General features: G+C 28.9%; 1 protein-coding gene across 1 annotated transcript in view; it reads left to right on the forward strand.

The window, feature by feature from the left end:
- The window catches only part of LOC134831312 (potassium voltage-gated channel subfamily H member 2), a 127,800-nt gene extending 109,425 nt beyond the window's left edge, over positions 1–18,375 (forward strand). The window contains exons 9-23 of the mRNA XM_063845018.1: positions 8,413–8,656; positions 8,804–8,985; positions 9,995–10,015; positions 10,339–10,493; positions 10,585–10,714; positions 11,382–11,502; positions 11,652–11,770; positions 11,830–12,020; positions 12,081–12,223; positions 12,283–12,476; positions 13,766–13,863; positions 14,275–14,402; positions 15,635–15,709; positions 16,025–16,322; positions 17,453–18,375. Coding sequence (XP_063701088.1) covers positions 8,413–8,656; positions 8,804–8,985; positions 9,995–10,015; positions 10,339–10,493; positions 10,585–10,714; positions 11,382–11,502; positions 11,652–11,770; positions 11,830–12,020; positions 12,081–12,223; positions 12,283–12,476; positions 13,766–13,863; positions 14,275–14,402; positions 15,635–15,709; positions 16,025–16,322; positions 17,453–17,957 — 2,604 coding nt within the window. The 3' untranslated portion in view covers positions 17,958–18,375. The remainder of the gene's footprint in view (positions 1–8,412; positions 8,657–8,803; positions 8,986–9,994; positions 10,016–10,338; positions 10,494–10,584; positions 10,715–11,381; positions 11,503–11,651; positions 11,771–11,829; positions 12,021–12,080; positions 12,224–12,282; positions 12,477–13,765; positions 13,864–14,274; positions 14,403–15,634; positions 15,710–16,024; positions 16,323–17,452) is intronic.
- Positions 18,376–20,696: the final 2,321 nt, after the last annotated feature.

Genomic DNA, 20,696 nt, shown 5'->3' on the forward strand with positions numbered 1-20,696 from the left:
ATGGAGAGAATATTTCTCGGAATAATCCAATTCAATACTTCTTTCTACAACTTTTATCTGTAAATGCTCAGATTGAATGGATGTCCTTCAATGTCCTCTCAACTTCATTAAAACTTCTGTTTTATCATCGTCTCTAGTTTTTCTTTTTTTTTTGTTCTCATATTCAATCCTTTCTTCGAAGCCACCGCGCATAAAATAATTTTTTTTATGAGAAAATCGTAAAAAAAAATCATTCATCCGCATTTTGATTAGTTCAGGATCGGATTTAATTCCCGGCAGAAACAAATATTCTTGGGCGCGCAAAACGTGCATCTCATAAAAAAATTTATTCATCATAAAGGCATCAGATTTCGCGACAATCGTCGACACGAAGACTTGTCGTAAAATCGATTTGCCGAAAACATCTTCATTCATTCAATTACTACATTTTTTTTTTTGCGAGACACTCGAATGTGAAGTGACACTTTTACTCACTTATTCATGACAAAAAGTGCTCGTGATGAGCGAAAATTGAATTAAATTGCAAGCTAAACAAAAAACGGAGGAAAATCTTAATATTTTTATTGGATAAGGACCTTTGGTACCTTTTTTTTTGTACGAAATGGCAATAAAATGATCAGATTTCAAAAAAAGTGGAGACGTCTGGCAGTTTGTAAAACAAAACTAATCGAATCTTTGCCAAAAATACCGAAAAAAGGTGAGAGATACCTCTTAAATATTTAAATTAGGTCAACAAATTGAGTAGCAGATGTCAAAATGCTCAATCAAAAAAGACGAAAATTGACGCCAAAAACTTTAAGATAATGCGACCCGGATACCTTGCGAGTAAAAATTTGTTGCTAACTCGTGTGGATTGGGTAGAATGTGCATGAGATCATCAAAAATTAATAAAATATGAGGAATTGTGACGACTAACGACGACGAGTAACAGCACGTCAATAAAATATTCAGTTATGCCGTTATTTTCGTAATCATCCTCGTGAATTAACGAACATTTCCCCCCAATTTTTTTGACATATTTTTTCCGGCAAACAAAGGGGCTGTTTGAAGACTTTTTTTTAAATGATGCGAAAAAAAAATTCGTTGAAACAATTTAAAGGTAACTGATAAAATATTGATCTGTTTTATGCTACAGATGTGAAATTTTCTGTTTGGGAGTAACCTTATACCGCTGCATAGAATGAGGATAAGTCGAAGGACGAGTTTATACGACGACGACGACATATAAATAAACAAACAGACAGACCGAGACGTAATACGTTTTGTGTTTCAGTGTCATTTTCGGTCTTTTATATGTTTATTTGGATGTCGTACAAAATACGTGGCACAACTCGCTTTTTATGACTTATGAGAATAATAAACGAATCGTCGGTTTGAATGAGGTTCGTCAGTGTTTCGGAAAAAATAAAAACGATGAGAATTTTTTTTCTCCGTGACACTTGATGGGGTGACGAATTGGATCGGAGGAATTTTCGGAAGGGAAAAGGGTAGTCTTGAAGAAAATTTTAATGGAGCAATAAAATAATAGAACATGGGTCCTAATATGTATAATGATCAGTTAGATGAATAGATATGATGATGAGGCATCAACACAGACTCCAATGAAGCGATAAAGAGGCTGTTTTTGGTATAAATTAGTTGATAAAAAGTCAATTCAAAGCTTTTTGAAAGGAAATTTTCTTAAACTCAAAATTTTCTCAGGCTAAAAGCTTAATTTTATGAACAAATTTAATGACTTTATGTGAAGTTTTAAGTTCTGTGCCTTTGTAGAGTCCCTTTAAAAGTTTATAAAATTATGTATGTAACTTAAGTATAGTCACAATAAAACATTATTGTATTGTATTAAGTTTTAAATATATGAAGTACTTAAAAAATTCACAAATTATATAAGGAGCTTAATTTTTGTTCACTAACGAGTTCTTCTTTCATTTAAAACTTTAAGTTTACTGTGGAGAATTTTGTTTTACAGAAGGAACGAAACGCCTAAGTTTCAGAGGAACTTAAAAATTTACCTTTTACTTAAAGCAAATTTAATAGAAAAAAAAGATTCTTGTAATCGTTTTTCTGAGTCTAAAATTCTAAGTACTTAAAAAATATTCACAAATTACATAAGAAGCTTAGTTTTTGTTCACTAACGAGTTCTTCTTTCATGCAAAACTTTAAGTCTGTTGTGAAGAATTTTGTTTAACAGAAGGAACGGAACGCCTAACTTTCTTCTACGAACTTAAGAATTTCTACCTTCATACTTACTTGAACTGAAATTCTCAAGTTCGTAGAAAAAAAATCTTAGGCGTCTCGTTCCTTCTGCAACACGAAATACTTCAAAACAGGCCTAAACCTTTTCTTGAAAGCTACTCAATTTTGTCGCTTCTAAACCATTATTTTACTTACTTTACTTTACGCCTTGTTTCTTATCCGAAGATTCGAGACTGTCCTCATGTTGAGCAAAAGCGGTCCACGAATTGTCGCCATCTGGTTCGTCGATTCGCAAGGTCTTTCAGATCCCATAGGTTAGTGATTTCTTCTTCTGAACCATTAAGATTCATTTAAATCTTTTTTTGGAGTATCGTTCTTAGCCAATATAAAATTGGCCCAAAGTTTTTTGCCAATTAATAGTTTTGGCTTTCGTAGTATGACCTCTTTAAATTTTTCAATGGTTTCAAATTACATAAAGTTTCCTATTTTTGGCTTTGAAACTTAAACTTCTGACTCAAAATATTCAAAACTAACTTTTAAATAAAGAAGTTTAAAATTTCTTACCAATTTTTAAGGAACCATTTTTATACATCATCAAGTTTCCAACTAACATCATCTGCAAAAGATGGGTCTTTCAAAATAAGTACTTTCAGATATGTTTTTCTGAAAAGAAAGGCCGAGAAGAAAAATTGAATTCCTGTTAAAAAAAATTAAATTTCAAACTTACCATTTTCTTCTCAGAAGAAAGAAGTTATAAAACAATTGTTTTTGAAGAAAAAGAGATTCCGTAAAAACTTTTAACAATGTTCGCTTCAACGAATTTCAATCAACTTGTATTTTGCTTGTTACGCACTCAATTATCCTGTCTGCAAAACAATAAAGAACCCTCTTATGCAAAAAAAAAAAACAAGGAAGCTCTTTGCAAAATGGCATTTGTAGCAAAGAAGAGACATAAACGTGTCACATGTTCCGCAATCTGTCTGTGATGTAAATATTTTGTGAGACAAGACAAGAAATTAATAATGTTTTTAATTTGTCTTTGCATCTTGAGTGTGCACCAGCTTGAGTGTTTCTGCAAGTACTTAAAGAATTTAAATTAGAAATTTATTGCTTTCTTGTCGAAACATTTTATTACGTCGTTACTTGCCATGAAAGTTTGAGTAGTTTTTTTTTATAATGAAATTTTTCCCATGGAAAAAAAAAGTTCAACCAATTCACAACAAAACTTTTCCGTAAAGTTCGTAAATCCCTTTTGCATGTGGCCAACGATTAAAATTGTCGACGAAAATAACGAATTTAATCCTTCGTTCACGTTGCTCGACTTGTGCTTAGAATTGTAGCTTAAATAAAAACGAAACAATTAATTTTTAACCAGGCGTTTCCATCGCAAGTAAACAAGCAAAAGTTTCTCACCTTTCACACACTTTTACTCTCTCTCCAAAGTTTTGAGTTCCAACATCTTTGCGCGATGTAACAATTAGGCAGTCAACTATATGAAATTTCATCGAGATAATTACGATGATAATTAGCTGAAATTCGAGCGATGCACAAGATTCATTTCACAAGACTTTTACCTAATGGAAAACGTAATTTATGAAAACTTTTTCCATAATGCAAGGAATTTTTAATCATTTTAATGTTTCTTAACTGAAACAACTTTTGCACAAGACATTTTTCCATAGAAATAGTTTTTTTTATCTAATTAAAAAAAAAATGAAACATAAGGAAAACTAACTTTTAAAAGAAGACGCTTAGTTTTAACAAAAAGGCATCTTTCAGCTAAATTAATTAATTGATGAATCTAAAAAGACAAGAAAGTGTCAGGATGTCAAGAAAAAAAACGATTCAATTTTCTTTTATATTCTGCAAGAAGGCAGAGTGCATCTTCGAAATGAATTTTCAATTGTTGCACTTTGAAAACTGACAGATGGAAACATTTCTTCTTGTTTTTCTTGTTTCCGAAAGGAAAATAAAGAGAATGAAAAATGTATTGAAAAGAATTTCCTGAGAAAAAGAAATTCCTTTGATACATATCTCTTGCATTTCTGGTTGGTTTTATTGAAACGCAATATAGTTAGACATTTTTTATGACGGCTGAGTGAAAATTGAGACTGTCTATATTTTTTTTCTCGTGAAAAAGTAACAAAGAAACTTTCCAGTCGAACGAATAATGATGAAACAGAAAAATTTATCAATGAAGAAAATTTTTTTCTGAGAAAAAAATGTTTGTTATTGAGTTTCGAAAGTTTTGATTTTCGTTCATCTATGAAATTAGTTAAAAAGTTTGTTAAGCAACAAGTTGTGATTTAGCTTTTTGAGCTTTTATTAAATTTCTCAAAAGTGTAAAATCTGCTCTTCCTGTATCTAATAACTTCCTATGTTTGTCAATGCAGCTCATGTGTGGTTTCCAAGTAATTTATCAAGGAAATCCCACGCAAACGTTTCAACTAAAAGCATCAAAGGATTGCATGAAATTGTATTAAAACCAATAGAAGTGCTTTCTATTGATGCAATTATTTTGTGAATTTCTTGTTTGAAATCCCTTTAAAGCTTGTTTTGGTTTGTCACGTAATTCAATGGAATAGACAGGTGACAATATTGAGGCAAATATTTTGATTTAGAGTTACTTTACTTTACTTTACGCCTTGTCTCTCATCCGAAGATTCGAAAATGTCCTCATATTGAGCAAAGATGGTTCACGAATTGTCACTAACTGGTTCTTCGATATACTCTTTTTTTTAATAGTTATTTTTTTTTATTAAGCGTTCATTGATTTGGTTCACAAACTTATCGGGATAGTTTTAGCTTTGGGTTTCAGCAATGGCATCATTGTGTCAGCCGTGCCACTTCAGTATATGATTCTCAAGAAGTGGCACAGCTGACACATTTGTTTCAATTTTTCAATTTTCTTCAGTTTTATAGATATTGAGCAAATTTTGAACTCTATTAGATCGTAGCTTTCGAAAAACTGAAAAAAAAATTTGACTAAAACTTGACTTTAAGTTAAGAAGTTATTTGAAAATCAAAAAATTTTTGACTTCAACTTTAGTTTAAGAATAAGTCAATCAGATTTTAAAAAAATTGGTTCAATATGAAAATATTGTAAATCAAGTTTTTTTTTACTTAAGTAAAAACTTTAGCTCCATTAGTTTTGACTTAAAAGTTCTCAGTTTTAAATAGTTTTGAGTCAGTTTCACTCTTTGGCTTATGGGTTTGACAAGATCACTTCAGTATTTGATTTCGAAGAATATCTTCTGCTTTTTAGCTCCATCATAGTTCTGCCGTTCTAAATCTGTCTTTGTATAAAAATCACTCGGGCTTTTGTTAAGGAATTTTTTCTTCATTTCGAGAATAACTCAAACTCAGTGGCAAATTTACAGGTAGGCTAATAAGGCTGAAGCTTTAGGCTTCGAGCATTCTGTAGAACAAAATTCTTTAAAATAGACTCCAAAATTAAGGGAAAAAGCCCGAAGATCCGCAAATGCTCAAACTGTTAAATTTTAGCTTTGATCATCAAGCAAAATTTTCTGAATTCAAAAGTTACTGAAAATGTTTGTTCCTGCCTGGAAAGAAATACTTTACCAAAAGTTCAATCAATCAATTTATAAACCTAAAAACCAAAAGTTAAACTTATAAAAAAAAAGTTCATAAAACTTACCAATATAAACTTTGATTGCTCATTCATTTTTATAACCTAATTTCCGATTTTCATATTGTTATAAAATTTAAAATGTTCCACAGAAGTGAGACAATGCCTCTCAAAAATCATTTCTGTTGAAAAGTGTGCTATGACAACTAATTCTACTTACATGCTAAACCATCAACATGTGTCTTTTACAAATCATCAGAATAGTTTCAATGATTCATTTTAATTAAGAGTGCCATAGAAATGGTCGTGAAACAAGAGGAGCATAATCTCCTCTCCTTTGTGTCTCGTTTATCCGAAACAATTCTAGTATTTTCACAATGAAAATTGGGTTTTAATGGAACACCCACTGATTTAATGTCGGTTACTTGGAGACTTAATGGCATCGAGAACAAGATAATTACTTTCTGATTCTTTCTTTGCACGTGGCTTGTTTTGATTTTTGGTTGTCCATTTCGCGGAAATCAATTTTTCAAATAATTTTCCAAAAATATGTCTTTGATATAATTAGGCCCTTTTTCCTGAAAATTAACAAAAAAAAAATGTAAATTAGTGAAATAATTTCCCCAATCATCATCAGCATCATTTGTCGGTCTTAATTAACAAAATTCCAAAAATACACAAAAAAAATCTGTGAAGAGACCAAACCAAAATTCGTCACTGTTTATCGACTAAATACCTCAAATAAACAATTTTTGTCCTCTCTCGCTCTTTTGCTGCGACTTATGTACTTACTGCTAAGTGATAAAAATGGTTTTGCATCAGCGGCAGTGATACGATACGACAACAGCTTGTATTGACATTTTCTTCTGTCTTTCCTTCTTTCACTGTTTTTCGTCCTAAGGTAAGCGATAGTAATTCAAATATTTGGGCATCGTTGTCCCCGTTGCCAGCTAGCAACATGATTCATCCATCATGCAATCTCTCTGTGGAAATTGTTACTATTTACTCTTGTACCTTGTGCACGGAGCTTTTCTTAACGAAACTTTCCATTTTTGCGAGAGAGAGAAAATCTCAGCGAGAGGCCAATTTGGTGCGCATGCGATTTGCGTCGTCATCCCCGGTGTTCTTTCTTTTCCGTTCAGAGAAGTACGACGACGACGACTGTGGCGCTGTGTGAATGAACTTACAAACGAATAACAACCTAAAAGAAAAACAAAAACAATAAATCCTGGGTGGCAAATGTAGCAAATGTCTTCGAAAAAAAAATTGGAGTTGGCGAATACATTTGCAGCAAATGCAAGATGCAAGCATGTTGTTACCGCATTTGAAGACATAATTTGGTATAATACAAGAATTGATGTTCGTCTGATACAAATTCTAAGCTTAAAATGCTCAAAATATGCTTAGAAAATTTTTACAATGTGCATTGGGGCAAAAATCTAAAATTCGCTATGGGTCAAAATCACAAGTTAAGCAAATGGATGAATTTTTAAATAAATTTTTGTGTGAAATTTCACCTAAATATTGACTGAAACTTTTCAAAATGTTCATTGAGGCGAAAATCTAAAATTTTTTTTTATATTTTTGTTTAAAAATTTAAATAAATGTCGATTGAAACTTTTTCAAATGTTCATTGGGGCAAAAATTTAAAACAAATTGAATCAAAACCAAGTCATAACTTTCAAAATGTTCATTGGGCTAAAATTTGAAATACTTTATGAGCTAAAAGTATTAAAAATTTGCATTAGGGCAAATTTTGAAAATTAGGGTTGAATCGAAAATATTCATGTATACAAAAAGTCACGTGGTTAACATTTTTTAAAAGCTATAAAAAATGTACAAAATTATAAACTTTAAGGAAATTTATTAGGTTAACATTTAAAAATGTGCATTGGGATAAACATTTAAAATAAATATTAAGACAAAAGTTCAAAATATACACTGGATAAAAAATTCATGGTCACGTGGTTAAAATTTTGAAATCCTTTCGTTTTTTGTAAACGACAACTTTCTGTATAAAAATTTTTTTCTATTCTGTACTTACATTCCAATACTGACTCCTTTGCACGAAATGCACTTTAATGTCCCCTGCTTCGATTTTTTTGTGTTCTCTATGTACTTATGACCCGAATCATGAACTGGAATGCAGCTGTTGAACCATTTTCCCTAAAAAAAAGAAAAAAAAAAGTAAAAAAAAATTCAATGAAAAAAAACCTTCCACAGGGACAAGAAAAATGGTCGAGTGTACGTTTGAGTTCCGACTCTAACAAAAATTCCACACAAAAAGTCGAGAATCACGTGACAACACACTCAACCGTCAATCTAAATGGGCTCGTGACGAAAACAGCAATCGAATCGACAGCTAATATCGGAAAAGAGGTAAACACAAAAAAAGTCCTTCTTGACATGAAACGAACGAACGACGACGCCGCTGCCCGGATTTGTTCAATAATTCATTCAAATCATTCAAAAAGGAAAAAAATATAATAATTAACTGTCAATATTTTTCCATTTCTCTTGATTTTTCTCCTTATTTTAACTAACTTCTTCTCTAGTGTAAATAAAAATGGTGTTAGATTTTGCATTTGAAGAGAAACACGTGACTTAATTTGTTTGCTTTTTCGCAGGTATTATCACTTGGTGCCGATGTACTACCCGAATACAAATTACAAAGTCCGCGCATTCATAAATGGACAATTTTACATTATTCGCCTTTCAAAGCAGTCTGGGACTGGATCATATTGATATTGGTCATGTATACAGCAATATTTACACCGTATGTGGCTGCATTTTTATTAAATGAACCAGATTATACTAAGAAAAGTAGATCAAAATATGCAGATGATCCAATTGTGATAATCGATTTAATAGGTAAGTGCGCCCTCTATCTCAAAAAATACTGAACTAAATACATTTGTTTACAAAACAAACAAACATAACCTCAAATTTTTTTGAAAAAATAATATTTTTGTGTGAAAATATTTACTCAAACAACAAATGTTATTTTATTTTCTCTAGTGGACGTTACATTTGTGATAGATATTTTAATAAATTTTCGTACAACATTTGTAAATGGCCAGGACGAAGTAGTTTCTCATCCTGGGCGAATAGCTGTACATTATTTAAGTGGATGGTTTTTAATAGATTTAGTTGCGGCAATACCGTTCGATTTATTATTAGTGGGAAGTAATACAGACGAGGTATTTGTATGTTCATGTTTTTGTGTTAAACCTTCGAAACAAGGATAAACTATTTACTAAACAACAAAAGTCTATTTTTTATTGTGACATGACGCAATGATAATAGAGCCTTCTGCTGCAATTTGCATTTGTTTTTCCTGTAATAATAGACTGTTGGTTTTCGAGCTTTTAGAAAATTATTGCGTCATGTAGTTTATGCTTTCTCTCTCTCTCTCTAATTTTTTTTTCTCTGTCTATTTGTAAAAAATTATTTTTTTAACATTTCCAAAAATTTTATGTTGTTATAATTTTCGATGTTAGTATCCTATATCTCAAAGTAAATGATTCGTCGTAACGTTTGTAGTCTAAATGTTGTAACTTTTTCTTTAATTAATTTAAAATAATTATTTAAACATGAAAAAATATTGGCGCGCCCTATCGGAAATTTTTTGAACTAAAACGAAATTTGTATTTATTTTTTTTTTAAATTTAAACTTTAAAGGTAATTTTAGATTCAAATTTAGATAAAAAAAAAAAAAGCTCGTTATTACTGAATGAGAGAGCTTTTGAATAGAATATTAGAAAAAAAAATAGAAATCTGATCAGATCTACTCAATGTCTTCTTCCTTTGTTATTCTAGGTACGGATAAACACATTTGAGGCCGATGTAAATTCTCTTTAAAATTTAATCAATAATTTCTATTTATTTATTAGCATTCCTGAAAAAAAAACAATTTTCTCAAGTATTTAATATTAGAAAATTGTAGTTAGATTAGATTTTAGTTATTTTCTCCTTTTTCTCGGAATTTTTAATTATAAAAGGCTCCCCCTGGCGGATATTTTTAGAAAAAAATATAAATTTTCCCCCCAAATAGAATTTTGGTCGTTCAAATGCGTCGCTTACAACTATTTTTTCCTATTTCATGTTTCTCTATGTTTTTGATTTTATTTTCAAATGTTTTTTTATAAACGAAGAAAGTAGTATGGAATATTTGAAACAAACATTTTTTTTTATTTTTTGCAATTGCAGCTCAACTTGGACAAAGATGAGGTACATATATTACTTTTTCACAAAGAAACAAAGGAGAAACATTTTTCCTAGTTTTTTATAAATTATTAATTAATCCATCTTGGGGCTCTACATTTTTTTTAGAGATTTTAGATGTTCAATATTTATTAACTTTTCATTCTTTTTCACAATAACGTCGATGTAATTAATACAAATTTAATGTTTAGTTAGATTTTTTTAGATATTTAGAGATCATTTATCTGCGCGCCCCCTAGCGGAAAAGAACTTTACAAAAAACTGAACTAATTCGATATTTTTACTTTTTTTTTCTTCAACATGACAATCCCCAACGTACGTTACGCTAGACAACAACCCTCATTGGATTGCTTAAAACAGCACGCCTTCTTCGTTTGGTGCGAGTCGCCCGTAAAATTGACCGCTATTCCGAATACGGTGCCGCTGTTTTAGTTCTATTAATGGCTACGTTTGCCCTAATAGCGCATTGGCTAGCGTGTATCTGGTAAGAAAATTGACAAAACAATTGGTTTTGGTTCAAAATGCAAAATTTTTAGACCAACACAAAAAAAATTACAATTGACTTGACTTTACAGGTATGCGATTGGTAATGCGGAGCACTTAATTTTAAAGAATAAAGTGGGGTGGCTAGACCATTTGGCTGCCGAAATGGAAGAACCATATACCTTCGTGAACAATACCGTGCTAAATGGACCGTCGATAAAGGTATTTATAGGACCGGATAATGAGAGTGATGCAAAATTTCGTTTTTTTCTTTAATTTTTTCTTCGTAGAATTTTTTTTTTTTTTGAAAATAGACCTCACACGTTTTTTGAAAATTATTTGTATCAAATTCAAAATCGATTAAAATTAAATATTATTCGTCACTTATCTCAAAAAAATCATTTTTAAGAGATTTTTTTGAAAAAGGACGAATAATATTCGAATAAAATCAAAAATTATTCGTCGTTTATTTCAAAAAAATTTTTTTTTGAAAAACGACGAATAATATTTGATTCTAAAAAATTCCAAAAATACGTGAGAGGTCTATTTAGAGTTTTTTCTTTAAAAAGTGACATCTAGAGATGAGCCCCTTTTTAAAGCAAAGTTTTTCCCACCGCCAGAGGTCGCTGTTTTGACTGTTTTTGTAGGAAAAGCTTTGTTTAAAAAGATTTTTTCTTATTTTTAATTAATTTTTTTAATAGTTGCACGAATTTTTGGATTTCTTCAACTTTTTTCCGTTAGTCTGTTCGAAGCTCATCTTGCTGATTTTGCATCATTCCCATTCGCCGCTGCTGTACTTTATTTTTATTAGACGTGTCCATTTACGATAAAACTAAAACTTGTCTCTCTCTCTCTCTTTTCCGCATAAATTTGTTTTTCCTGAATTTAGTCACGCTACGTAACAGCTCTTTATTTTACATTCACGTCGTTGACTTCGGTGGGCTTTGGCAATGTGGCGCCAACGACGGATGCTGAAAAGATTTTTACGATTTGTGTCATGTTGGTGGGATGTAAGTCAAAATTTCTTTACTTTTTCGATTTTTTTTTATGATCTTGTTTGTTGTTTGTTGTTGTTGTTGTTCTTTTGGCGATTAGAGAGCCAATTTGAAGGTTTTTTTTTCTTCGCGAAGGGTTTTAACACTTTTTCTTATGACTTTAGCTCTCATGTACGCCAGTATCTTCGGTAATGTATCGGCGATCATTCAACGACTGTATTCCGGTACGACGCGATATCACACGCAAATGCTCCGTGTGAGGGAATTCATTAGATTTCATCAAGTAAGTGACGTTGCCCGAAAAACCCCCGTAGAAATTTTGTACTAAAAATCGCTTTTTAGATTCCGAATCCGCTGCGGCAACGTCTCGAGGAATATTTCCAGCATGCCTGGACCTACACGAACGGCATCGACATGAATTCAGTATTAAAGGGATTTCCAGAGTGCTTGCAGGCGGACATCTGTTTACATCTTAACCGTAATTTATTGTCTAATTGTGCTGCATTCGATGGTGCGAGTCCGGGTTGTCTGAGGTTCGTATGATTTTTTTTCCTTGTAAACATGTCTCTAATGTGCTTTCAAATACAAAACAGGGCACTGTCGTTAAAATTTAAGACAACTCATGCACCACCTGGCGACACGCTCGTGCACAAGGGCGACGTATTAACACATCTTTATTTTATCGCACGTGGCTCCATTGAAATTGTTCGTGATGATGTTGTGATGGCAATTTTAGGTAAGATTTTTTTTTTCGATGAAATTCGAAAGTTTTTTTATTTAATTAAATTTTTGCAGGCAAAGATGACATTTTTGGCGAAAATCCATGCGTCCATTCGACGCTCGGCAAATCAAATAGCAATGTGCGAGCGTTAACCTATTGTGATCTACATAAAATACATCGAGACGACTTGCTAGACGTACTTGATTTATTTCCAGAGTTTTATGAAAGTTTTGTTAATGGGCTTGAAATCACCTACAATATGCGTGATGTAAGTATTTTTGGTTAAAAAATTAACATACAAAAACATTTTCGTACTAAAAATGAGTTTTTAGAAAATTTTCTGTACTAAAAATTAATTTACAGAAGAATTTCTGTACTAAAAATGAATTTTTAGAAGAATTTCTGTACTAAAAATGAATTTTCAGAAGAAATTCTGTACTAAATATGAATTTTCAGAAGAATTTCTGTACTAAAAATGAATTTTCAGAAGAATTTTGCACTAAAAATCAATTTTTAGAAGAACTTCTGTACTAAAAATGAATTTCAGAAGAATTTCTGTACTAAAAATCAATTTTTAGAAGAATTTCTGTACTAAAAATGAATTTTTAGAAGAATTTCTGTACTAAAAATGAATTTTCAGAAGAATTTCTGTACTAAAAATGAATTTTCAGAAGAATTTCTGTACTAAAAATGAATTTTCAGAAGAACTTCTGTACTAAAAATGAATTTTCAGAAGAATTTCTGTACTAAAAATGAATTTTTAGAAAAACTTCTGTACTAAAAATGAATTTTTAGAAAATTTTCTGTACTAAAAATGAATTTTTAGAAGAATTTTTGTACTAAAAATTAACAAAAATTCATTTTGAGAAAATTTTCTGTACTAAAAATTAATTTTCATAAAACTTTCTGTACTAAAATTGAATTTTTAGAAGAACTTCTGTACTAAAAATGAATTTTCAGAAAAATTTCTGTACTAAAAATGAATTTTTAGAAGAACTTCTGTATTAAAAATAAATTTTCAGAAGAATTTTTGTACTAAAAACAATTTTTAGAAGAACTTCTGTACTAAAAATGAATTTTCAGAAGAACTTATGTACTAAAAATTAATTTTCATAAAATTTTCTGTACTAAAAATGAATTTTTAGAAGAATTTTTGTACTAAAATTTAACAAAAATTCATTTTGAAAAAATTTTCTGTACTAAAAATGAATTTTTACAAGAATTTCTGTACTAAAAATGAACAAAAATTAATTTTAAGAAAGTTTTGCGTACTAAAATTCAACAAAAATCAAATTTATAAATATTTTTCATCAAATTTCAAACAAAAACTTTCTTCAAAAGAAATCTCAATTTCATCATCAAAGTCCCCAAGTTAAATCACCCAACAAATCTCGTTCATCGTCTTCTTTTCACAAAAGTCACTTGATACCATTAATATTGCTTACGGCACCCTTAATTGACATGTTTTGACAGCTCTTACGACGAGCTTTACTCGCATGAATGTAAAACTAATAATAACGTAATTAATACAACTTTATTTCGTTTTTTTTCGCAAAGGAGGAGCAAGCTGGCGTAGAATTAAGACATAGATATATGCGAAGTTACTCAAAGGAGAAAGACATCGATAGTGATACGAGGTCATTTGATCGTAAAATGTAAGTTTTATGGCAATTTCGATACATCTTTTACATGTTTTTGTGTTTGAACTCACTACTTTTTCACACACAAGAGTTTTCTTCTTTATTTTTATGTCTTTTGTAACACACACAAAAATTCACTCAAACAAAAAAAAATATTTCTAACTAAGAATCGAAATTTATATGTGACTAATTCGAAAAATTGTAAAAAATATTTGGTGTCTGTCCTTCTATGTTGTTTTCTTTTTCTTTCTGTACAGAAAAAAAATTAACTCAAAATTAAAATAAATTTCGATTTTTTTTTCTTTTTTTCTTCCCCGAACAACATTCGACCAACAAAACACAATTTCAAAAAAAAAAAAAAAAAACATTACAAAACATTTCAAAAAACAGTCAAGACGCTGCAAAATCCCTTCTTAACAATTACAGTTGCAGCTTAAATCGATCGAAACCGCCACCAACGAAATGTGATAATGCGCTGCCGAACGACAAATGTTCCATCGGGCAAATTAGTGAGACGCTAGACTTTGGTGACGATCGAAAATTCTCGATATCAGGTAAGTTTTTTGTCCTAAAATAGGAAAAAAAAATTTTTGAAAAATATTTTTTAACTTCTGGAGTTGAGTGAGTTATCATCCTAAAGTAATTAATTAATGAACTGTAGAATTTTATTTTTTGAACTGTAGATAACTACAACTTCAGGATTTTTACCATTTTATTAGAGTTTATTGCATTTTCCTTCTTCTATAACACTTTTCACTGAAAAATATACAAAATTGGCAAATTATCTCCCGTTTTTTGAATTTTTTATGAAAAACAAAAATTTTATGATTTCCCAATCAAAATATTTGAAAAAGGTGTCTTTGGCACAATTTGCTGTAAATAACTGCTGAAAATTGAAAAATGAGGTTTAGTGAGAATTAATTTTTGGTTTAACTGTCACTTTTTGAATTGACATTTTCTTGACAGTTATAAAATTTTCTTCAATTTTTGATTTTTTTTAAATTTTTAAAACAAAAATTTAAAAGATTTTGATAGAAAATGAAAATTTGGATAACCACGTGACCTATTTTCGAAAAAATTTCTTACTCAATGTTGAATTCAAAGGGATTTGTTTGAAAAATTAATTAATTAAGTCTTCAAAATATGTCACGTGGTTTTTCAAAAATTTTTCAAGAGATTTATTAAAGTTTCCAACATTATTTTTGAAAAATAACCACGTGGGTAGATTTAACTAAATTTTTTCTTTAAATCTTATTTTTTTTAAATTTTTTAACAGAAATCATAAAGATTTCAGTTTAAAAATCAAAATTAAATTTGAAAAAACCACGTGACCAATTTTTGAAGAATCACGTGATTATTTGTGAAAACTTCGAGATTTCTTTTGAAGACTTTTGATTTTATTCATTGAAAATTATTAAAATATTTTTCAAAATAAATTTCTTAAATTTTCACAAATATTTTATTCGTTTTTTAAAAAATAGGTCACGTGGTTAAATTTAACAAAATATTTTTCTTGTAAAAATTTCAACTAAAAAAGCAATTTTTGTTAATTTTTTCATTAAAAAAAAATTTTTAAATAATTTTTTAAAAAAATCTCACTAAACCTCAATAAAAAAATGTATCAAGAAACGAATTTTCCAATATCGACGATGCTTACCATCCATCATTTGTACAATTAATTTGCTTCACTTTTCATTGTCCATTACTCGATAACTTAAAGAAAGGAACAATTTTAACCTGATTTCTGTATAAAATAATTAAATTGTATCAAATGACCATCATACAGGAATGATATCACACGTTAAACGCAGTATACCAGATTTACGATCATTCAAACATCAACCACTTGAAAATCAATGTGGTAAGACATCTTTTCGTTTTTTTTTTCGTATGATTTTTTTCATATTTTTTGTCACCTACTTTTAAAAAATTTTCTTTTTCTGAAAAAAAATACTTCTTTGTCGTTTTTTGCATGAGTTTCTCCCCAAATCGATCATTTTTTTGGCATGAAAATTTTTTTCGAATACTCACTTCATCGAAAATTTTGAAAAAACTTGCACAAAATGTGGTTTGTAAAATAAAATTTTGTTTTTTGCTCGTTGTTGTATGTGAATGTCAGAAAAAAATTGATTTTTGTGGATTTTTGTTAATTTTTTTTTTTTTGTCGCGTTCACAGATAGTCCCAAAAGTACCCACAAACATTCGCCGAGCGAACCGAATTTCCAAGCGCCTCCGCCGCCGCCGCTTTCGTCATCGTTGCTGCCACAAAAGGAAACCATTACGTTAAGTGCCGACGGGAAAAAGTCCTGCAAGTGCGCGGGAACGTCACAAGGAGCGGCAGCGACAGCAACGAGTATTCTCACGGGCGTGAGTAGTACGGGAGCAAAGTCGAAGCTGCATGCGAAGGGAGATGAGGGAGCAACGGGAGGCGATACTGTTACGTGTCGACATTGTTCTGGTGCCGTAGATATTAGGTAAGATTTTTAAAATTTTTATGATTTTTTTTTTGTTTTTTTTCATGAAGTTTTTGGATTTTTTTTTACAAATTTCTCTTATTTTTTTTTTTTAATTTAATTTGAATTGTTTTTTAAATTTATTTTAAATTTTTCTTAAAATTTTTTTCAATTTATAAACAAATTTTTTTTCCTTGTAAAAATCGCGAAATTTCCTACTTTTCTGTTAATTTTTTAAATTTATAATTAAAATTTCTTTTAAAAAATAATTATTTTTTTTAATAACACTAACTACTTTTAATTTATTGAATTTGAAATTAATTTAAATTATTATTAATTAATTAAAATTAAATAATTTTTGAAATTTGATTTTAAATTATATTTGACTTATTTTTTTTTTATTTTATTTAAATTTAATTTAATTTTAATTTCATTTTTATTTTTAATATTTTTTTAAAATTAAAATTAAATTAATTTTAAATTTTGTTTAACTTAATTTTATTTATTATTTTTAAACATTTATTTTTTTTTTATATTTTTAATTTTATTTAAATTTTTTTTTATTAAATTAAATTTTATTTAAATTTTTATTTTTTTTTAATTAAATTAAAAATTAAGAAAAATTAAATTATCAAAATGTTTTTAAATTTAATTTTTATGTCATTTATAAAATTATTTAATTTTTTATCGTGGTCAAAGTTTGAAGTTCATGAAGGAACATTTTTTTTTTAAACGAAATTTAATTAATTCGCGTAAACTTGACGCGTGGGAGTCAGTGTACATGCAAAACTCACCGCACCCACTTATGAACCGCGAACCGCAACCAATTCTATCTTATCTTTTTGGTCTAACTGACCTACTGATAAGATAGCTCTCTCTTTCTTCAGTCTTTCGATACTCGCACCTGAAGATGGACGTGAAAAGAATTTAAAAACGAAGTTTTAAATTTTTTAAGAATTTCTTTAAATATTTTATGAATTTTTCTTTTTTTAAATATTTTTTCGTGTTTGCCTTAGAATTTTCGATTTTTTTTTAATTTACGATTTTTTAAAATTTTAATTAATTTTTTTCAGAATTTCTCTAAATTTTCTTCAAAATGCTTATCGAAAAATCTAAAAAAAAAATTTTAATTTTTTTAAACATTTTTTTAGTTCATTCACAACGCAGTTAAGTCACTTGACCAATCGATTAGATCACCTAGAGCACAATCTGCGGAAAGATATGCGCACGATCCTGGATATTCTGCATCAGCAGCAGCAACAACAGTTGCTCCATTTCCAGCCGGGCACAAAAGTGACGCCGCTCCAGCCCGTCAGCAGTAGTAGTGTGACGACGCAACAAACGCAGCAACAACAAACGCTCCAGCCCCCAGTCAAATCATCATATCAACCGTCCGACAGTGAAATGTCCTTCGAGATGGCAGCTGCAGCAGGAACGAGCCGAAACGTGCATCGATCCGCATCGCAACCCGAAACGGCAAACGAGAAGGGCTTGCTGCGTGCCAGCAAATTCACCTCGTTCAACCAAACGCTCGACGATAGCGCCGCCGCTGCTTCGGGTGCTGCTGCTTCTGCTGCCGCCGCCGCCACGGAAAGCTGGAACATTTGCGCCCCAATTGCAAAACTCGAGTCTTTGGATGAAATCGACCAAGTATGATTATTATTAGTAGCCTTAGTATTATTTACGGAAAAAACTGTTCATCGACTGTCTAGTGTGTTCAAATATTTTGCTTAAAAGAAATATTAGAGTTAAGATGAAAGCCGCCAGAAACGCGTAAAAACTAGGAGACAGACAAAAAACGCACGAAAAATACAATAATTTTAACGTTTATCTTTAAAGACAATTTTTTCTGATTTTTTAAATTTTCAATCCGTATGAAAAACCTTGTTTCAGGACAGAAAGCATTCCAAAAGAGTCCAAAATTGTTAACGTAGTTCGATTAGTAGTGTTGAGAAGGAGTGAAGAACGTTTTAATTTTATTTTTAAATTTATTTGTGTGTTAATTATTAATTAATTAAATAATTATTATTAAAAAATAAATTAGAAAAATCACTGCAGTTGCTATAAAATAGCGCCAAGAACTAAAAAGGCATCAATTATCAGAATTATTATTATTCTAGAGTTAAAAAAAAATAATACTGCGATCAAGAAAGACATTAAAAAATAATATTAAAAAAATAAAATAAATTTCATAGGAGAACAATAACATCAGTGAAAAAAAAATTTCACCTAAAAAAATAAATAAAAATTAAAAAAAAAAACAGAAAAATAGGCTTAGATGTAAAAAAAATTGTTATGAAAAATTTTATATTTTTTAAAAAATAATTAAATTAAAAAAAATAATAATTAGGGATTAAAGTTGAATTAAATAAAAAAAATTATAATTACAATTATTAATTAATTAATTAAAAAAAAAACAAAAGAAACCCGAAGAGAAAAAGCGTCAGAAAGAGCAATAAGTGTAAACAAGCGATAAAAGCCTTATTTTCTCATTAATTTCCACCAAAATAATTAAATTAAAATAAAAATTAATTTCACCTTTTTCAATTTTTCACATCTACTGTAAAAAATCTAGACTTAAAACGTGTTTCCGTCTATCAGAATTGCTTAAAAAAATTAAAAAAAAATAACGAACAATAAAAAAGCCAATACATGAATTTAGAAAAAAAAGAACAAAAGAGCTGCCCTGCCATCGCTCTTCATTATTGCTGTACTCATATTTAAAAAAAAACATACATGTGTAAAAAAGTTTTATTACTAACGTCCGCTTCATTATTATTAACAAGAAAAAAAAATAAATAAACTAAAGGAAACTATAAGCTTTGTACAAAAATAAATTTATAAAGATAAAAGTTTGGGGAAACTTGTAGAGAAAATTTCTTTTGAATTTTTGTTTTTTTTTTCGGTTTTGTATGATGACGAGTTTTTGTAAGAATTTACATTTTTCCTAAAATTTTTTTTTTTTTTTTTTTAATAAATTTCATAAATTTATTTTTTTAATAATTATTATAATTAATTATTCATGAATTATTATAAAAAAAATACAAATATTATTTTATATGAAAATTTTTAAATTTTTTTTATATTTTAACCTCGATTTTAGCTAAAATTAATTTGTTCGTTAAATTAAATTTTTTAAATAAAAAAAATAAAATTTTCAATAATTTTTTTTTGGAAAAATTAAAAAAATTAAAAAGAACATTTAGAAAATTTAGAAAATTAAAAAAATTAAAAAAAAAAAATCAGAAAAATATTTAAAAAATTTTAATATTATTGTTTAAAAAAATTAAATATTTAAAATTATTTATTTTTTTAAATTTATTAAAAAAATTATTAAAAATAAAAAAAAAATGAAAATTCTTACAAAAATTCATCCTTTCGAAAAAAAACTGTAAAAAAATAATTTTTAACGAAAAAAACCTGAACCAAAAAAAACACACACAAAGAGTTTCACATTTTAACAACAAGCTTTTTCTAAGACATTTTCGCGATTTTCTATATCCGTCGGTCGTAACTTTTGGGTAGAAACAGGAAAAAAGTCACTTTTTTAATAGAAAAAAATTAGATAGTTCGATCGTACCTAAATTTAAAAAAAAAAATTATTTTAATTCATGTTTGAGCGATTTTTTTCTAGTTCACGAAGAATAGATTTCTGATAGATCATCATCATGGGAGCATGCAGTGTTTAGCTTTTAATCCCTGTCCATTCTCAAAAAAAAAAATTATAAAAAAAAAATCAGCTATAATTAATCCCCTTCGCTTCGGCGACGCTGTTATTGTTAAAAAAAAAACATACGAATTATTGTTATATAAATTATCTCCTTAATGTTGACCAATTTTTCTACATATCGCTATAATTAAATTATAAACGTTTAATTACAACAACAACAACAAATAATTATAACCACAAAACACAAAAACACACACACGAAAAAAAATTCCTAATAAAAAAATTAATTTTTAAAAATTAATTGACGCACTAATTTTTAAGAAAAACCTTTTAATGCTTATGATGGTTTAGCTTCACCACAAAAAAAAAGTTAAAATAAAATTAAATCGCAATAAAAATTAAGCAGAAACTGCTCAAAAAAAATTATTATCAATTAATTAAAATTATTAATTAATTATTGTTCGAGAAAAAATCCTTGTTAAGCTTAGTTTTATAAATAAAAAAAAAATTTCCTCTCGTTATAAATTCATATCAAATCCCCTGTCCTATTAAGCCACTGCATAAGAAAAAAATCGCATAAAAAAGACACACAAATAAAATTTGTAAATACTCAAAAAAAAAAAGATGCCGATTGCCTAAAATAATAAAAAAAAAGAAAAAAAAATTGAAGAACACAGACACACAATATCAATCTACATAAACATAAAAAAAAACAAAAAAAAATA

The sequence above is a fragment of the Culicoides brevitarsis genome, chromosome 2, assembly GCF_036172545.1.
Source record: "Culicoides brevitarsis isolate CSIRO-B50_1 chromosome 2, AGI_CSIRO_Cbre_v1, whole genome shotgun sequence".
NCBI lineage: Eukaryota > Metazoa > Arthropoda > Insecta > Diptera > Ceratopogonidae > Culicoides > Culicoides brevitarsis.